This window comes from Papaver somniferum, chromosome 2 (genome assembly GCF_003573695.1).
Source record: "Papaver somniferum cultivar HN1 chromosome 2, ASM357369v1, whole genome shotgun sequence".
In the NCBI taxonomy this organism is placed as follows: domain Eukaryota; kingdom Viridiplantae; phylum Streptophyta; class Magnoliopsida; order Ranunculales; family Papaveraceae; genus Papaver; species Papaver somniferum.
Genome location: NC_039359.1, coordinates 165,384,280 through 165,388,422, shown reverse-complemented (window position 1 = coordinate 165,388,422; position 4,143 = coordinate 165,384,280). Strand labels below are relative to the sequence as shown.

At 39.8% G+C, this 4,143-nt stretch overlaps 1 protein-coding gene across 1 annotated transcript; it reads left to right on the top strand.

Moving 5' to 3' along the window:
- The first annotated feature begins 2,351 nt into the window (after nucleotides 1–2,351).
- Nucleotides 2,352–3,775, top strand: LOC113354236 (TOG array regulator of axonemal microtubules protein 1-like). The gene is made up of 4 exons (XM_026597637.1): nucleotides 2,352–2,677; nucleotides 2,770–3,018; nucleotides 3,115–3,309; nucleotides 3,397–3,775. The coding sequence occupies exons 1-4, from the start codon at nucleotides 2,441–2,443 to the stop codon at nucleotides 3,643–3,645; spliced, it is 930 nt and encodes a 309-aa protein (XP_026453422.1). The 5' UTR covers nucleotides 2,352–2,440; the 3' UTR covers nucleotides 3,646–3,775.
- The last annotated feature ends 368 nt before the right edge of the window (nucleotides 3,776–4,143 follow it).

Below are 4,143 nucleotides of genomic sequence, written 5' to 3'. Positions count from 1 at the left end.
CCAAAGAATGCATAGAATGCATGGGAGGGGTGGAAGCAGCGTCAAAGCTCAGAGAAGATGATGGGATACCACAAACCTGGGTGTATAACTTTATTGTTTGCTGGCAGGAGGGACTTGGGTCAGTACAAGCGACATTGTGTAAAATGGTAATCTAGACAGTTTGTGTTAAAATACGGGCATCCAACTCAAAACCAATTGGCAATGAGTGGAGAGGTCCTAAGAGATTATAAACCGTAGGATCTTAATTGCCCATACAATGTGGGACTAATAATCTCAACACGCCCCCTCACGTGTAGCCTCGTTGGGTCTAACACGTGGACAATAAATCGGGTGACGCGGAGTAAAGGTGCGGTCAACTGACTCGACACAAATAGCCTGCTCTGATACCATGTTAGAATACGGGAATCCAACTCAAAACCAATTGGCAATGAGTGGAGAGGCCCTACGAGATTATAAATCGCAGGATCTTAGATTGCCCAACAATGTGGGACTAATAATCTCAACACGCCCCCTCACGTGTAGCCTCGTTGGGTCTAACACGTGGACAATTAAATCGGGTGACGCGGAGTAAAGGCGCGGTCAAATACTCGTCGCAAATAGCCTGCTATGATACCATATTAGAATACGGGCATCCAACTCAAAACCAATTGGCAATGAGTGGAGAGGCCCAAAGGATTATAAACCGCAAGATCTTAGATTGCCCAGACAATGTGGGACTAATATTCTCAACACGCCCCCTCACGTGTAGCCTCGTTGGGTCTAACACGTGGACAATAAATCGGGTGACGCGGAGTAAAGGCGCGGTCAAATGACACTCGCAAATAGCCTACTCTGATACCATATTAGAATACGGGCATCCAACTCAAAACCAATTGGCAATAAGTGGAGAGGCCCATAGGATTATAAATCGCAGGATCTTAGATTGCCCAAACAATGTGGGACTAATAATCTCAACACGCCCCCTCACGTGTAGCCTCGTTGGGTCTTACACGTGGACAATAAATCGGGTGACGCGGAGTAAAGGCGCGATCTAAAGACTCGTCGCAAATTGCCTGCTCTGATACCATGTTAGAATACGGGCATCCAACTCAAAACCAATTGGTAATAAGTGGAGAGGTCCTAAGAGATTATAAACCGCAGGATCTTAATTGCCCATACAATGTGGGACTAATAATCTCAACAGTTTGGGTCTGAAATTGTGAAGCTAGGTAACAATAGTTACTCGTGTCCATCATGGTGTAAATTCCCAGTCCGCCACCTTTGATGGGGAGGGTGGCTATACAGTACTATAAGGGACCAAAACCTGCTCCATCGGTTGTAATCAAGAGCCTCATATATTGATATAAGTGATCGTCGAAGGGAGACTTAGATTGTTCCAAGGCAGAGGGGCACGTAGTGCGCACAGTAAAGTACAGTCTGGAGACCTCAAAGCAGTTACCAATAACAACAGTTCTCAATGAGGGTCTTTAAATTTCTTGACTGTATTCATAAGCTTAATAGTCTTGTCCACTCGCTGCATAACCATATCTTTACAGAACTCCAAGTCCAAACTGACAAGACCACCTAGTAACTTGACTCCGGAAGTAGGTCGACCAATATTTACCGGGAAAACAAGTGGGTCGAAGCTTCTCGGGTCTGCATTAGGCCAGAAAATTTCAGTTTTACTGATGTTGAGATGAAGACCTCTCTGAGCATCCTCCGATTGAATGATATGCCATGCTTTGGAGACTTCCAAGGTATCGCGTATGATTGTACCGTCGTCCAAATGCCAAGCTTGCAGGTCCAGTACCAAGCTTACAGGTCCAAGTATCGCCGATGATTCTATAATTTATTTAAATTTTTATTATTTTATTAAAAACTAACATTTATACGGTTCAGTTTTTCTGAAGATTTATATCAATAAAGCGTCTGTTTCCTTCACACAGACAAAAAAAAAAAAGAAAAAAAAACTTTATATCCGTAAGATTACACTGCAATATATTATCTTACGTACTGCAACGAAACAGATGATTATTTCCTTTTTCATTTAAAGTGGCTAGGGTCTCAAAAATATTTCTATTCAAACGATTAATCCATTGGATCTTGGTCAGACGATTGACTTTAATAGCATGGATGAAGTGGTATGGGCCACAGTGAGACCATCGGGTAGTTAGAAAAGTCGAGGCAGTCTTCCGAAAACCTAGAATTAGAACGAATTAGTGGTAAAATAAAACCGGACTTCAAAAGTCATTTCAATGTAGCATAATTTTACTCGACCGTTAGAAAACCTACCGTTAGAGAGATCCGACTTTTTCCAAAACACTTGGTTTTTAAATTTCAAAAGAAAATTTTCTAATTGAAATAGACATTTATCCCTCTCTCTGCATATCCTGTAAATCAAAGAACATTCATTGATTTACTCAACACTTTTTCTCTCTCTCTAAAACACATTTCTACCATCATGAAATCTGCAGAGAAAATGGCTCTTAGATCACTTGATAATGTCCTTCCAACCACACCAGAAAGACTCAAGAAAATCGCAAGAGTTTCAGTTCTTCCTGCATCTAAAAAACCCAATTCTGATATCATTGTCAATGATGAAAACCAAGCTCCTGTTCCTTTATCTTCAGAACCCATAATCGATTATATTTCTTCCGAAGATCTAAACCCCATTTCAGAGCCGGAATCTAAAATCAATGTAACCATCTAAATCTCTCTGTACAGATTTTCATTTTCAGTTGAAAATATTAATTTTTGGTGTTAATCTAATGTGTTGTGTGTTTTAATTAGGGCCTGATGGATGGATTGGATTCGAAAATTTGGACGAAGGTTTGTGAGTCATTAAACGATGTTAGACGATTTGTTTTGTTTCATTCATCTATCTTGGTTCCAGTACTAGATAAAGTTATGCTGGTAATGGTGAAAGCAATGAAGAATCCGAGAAGTGCATTAGTTAAGACATCGATTATGGCAGCTTCTGATATTTTTAAGGCTTTCAGCGATAACTTGCTTGAATCCTCAGATGCCTTAGATCAGCTGGTATGTTAATTACATTAGTCACCATACCCACTTTGTTTCTGGTTCCATAGATTTTTCTCTCTCGATCTCTAATGAGATTGCTGAATGTTGTCACAGTTGCTGCAACTTTTGTTAAAAGCATCACAAGACAAGAAATTTGTGTGCGAAGAAGCCGAGAAATCTCTACGAATCATGGTGGAGTCGATTTCCCCAGTTCAGTTGCTTCACAAGATCCGGGTTTACAGTAGCCATAACAATCCTCGAGTTAGGGCTAAAGCAGCTGTTTCAATTTCTCATTCTGTATCAAGGATGGTATGTGGGTACTCATTCAAAGTTGGTACGAATCGAAATGTTTTAATAAATCATGCATCTGATTGGGCTCCTGTGTTGAATTTTCAGGATTTAAATGGAATGAAAGAGTTCGGATTGGGAATGCTTATTCAAATTGGGGCAGATTTATTGAACGACAGGCTACCTGAAGCTCGAGAAGCTGCTCGTAAGACTATTACTTCGATTTATGATGCTTTTGTCCAAGATGAAGATCTGAAGAATTCTGAACTATCGTTGAAAGCATCATGGGAGAATTTCTGTCTTTCTAATTTGCAAACTATTCAAGCACAATCTTTGATTAAGATAATTTTTACTTAGTAAGCAGTTGTACTGTAATTGAGGTTTTACATGAAAACCCTCGTACCCACTAGCTTTAAAAGAGTGTTTCGGTACATTTCTAAGTGTTTCAAGTTTATAAAGTGGTATTCTTGATTTATGAGTTCTTCAATTTCCGCTTCTCCTTGCTTTTATTGATTGTCTTCTACTACCAAAATGACTCTGAATCTGCCGTTTGCCAGCCAAGTAAACAGTCTGTAAAGACCTAAAAGCATCCTTCTTGAATTATTGGAGATTTGCAACGTGGTTTTTAAAAGCGTATGCTTCACGCTTCGGAACGTACGCTTTGTTTCAAATTTCGGCATTTCGCTCTGAAGCGGTCATATGAAGCGCATCTTTCACGAAGCTTTTAAAATTTCGCCTAATTTTTAAAATTTTAAAAAGAAAAATTTGAATGCTTTAAGGCTAACCCTTATGGGCTAGATTGAACTGCTAGATTGGCCAAAAAGTGTTGCAAATCATGAAAAAAGTATGGGGAAA

Bases quoted from the DNA above. Each gene is read 5' to 3' on its own strand.
- LOC113354236 (XM_026597637.1), top strand. From the start codon at position 2,441: ATGAAATCTGCAGAGAAAATGGCTCTTAGATCACTTGATAATGTCCTT. The intron at 2,678-2,769 runs GTAACCATCTAA...TGTTTTAATTAG, and splicing joins AGCCGGAATCTAAAATCAAT to GGCCTGATGGATGGATTGGA. The intron at 3,019-3,114 runs GTATGTTAATTA...ATGTTGTCACAG, and splicing joins CAGATGCCTTAGATCAGCTG to TTGCTGCAACTTTTGTTAAA.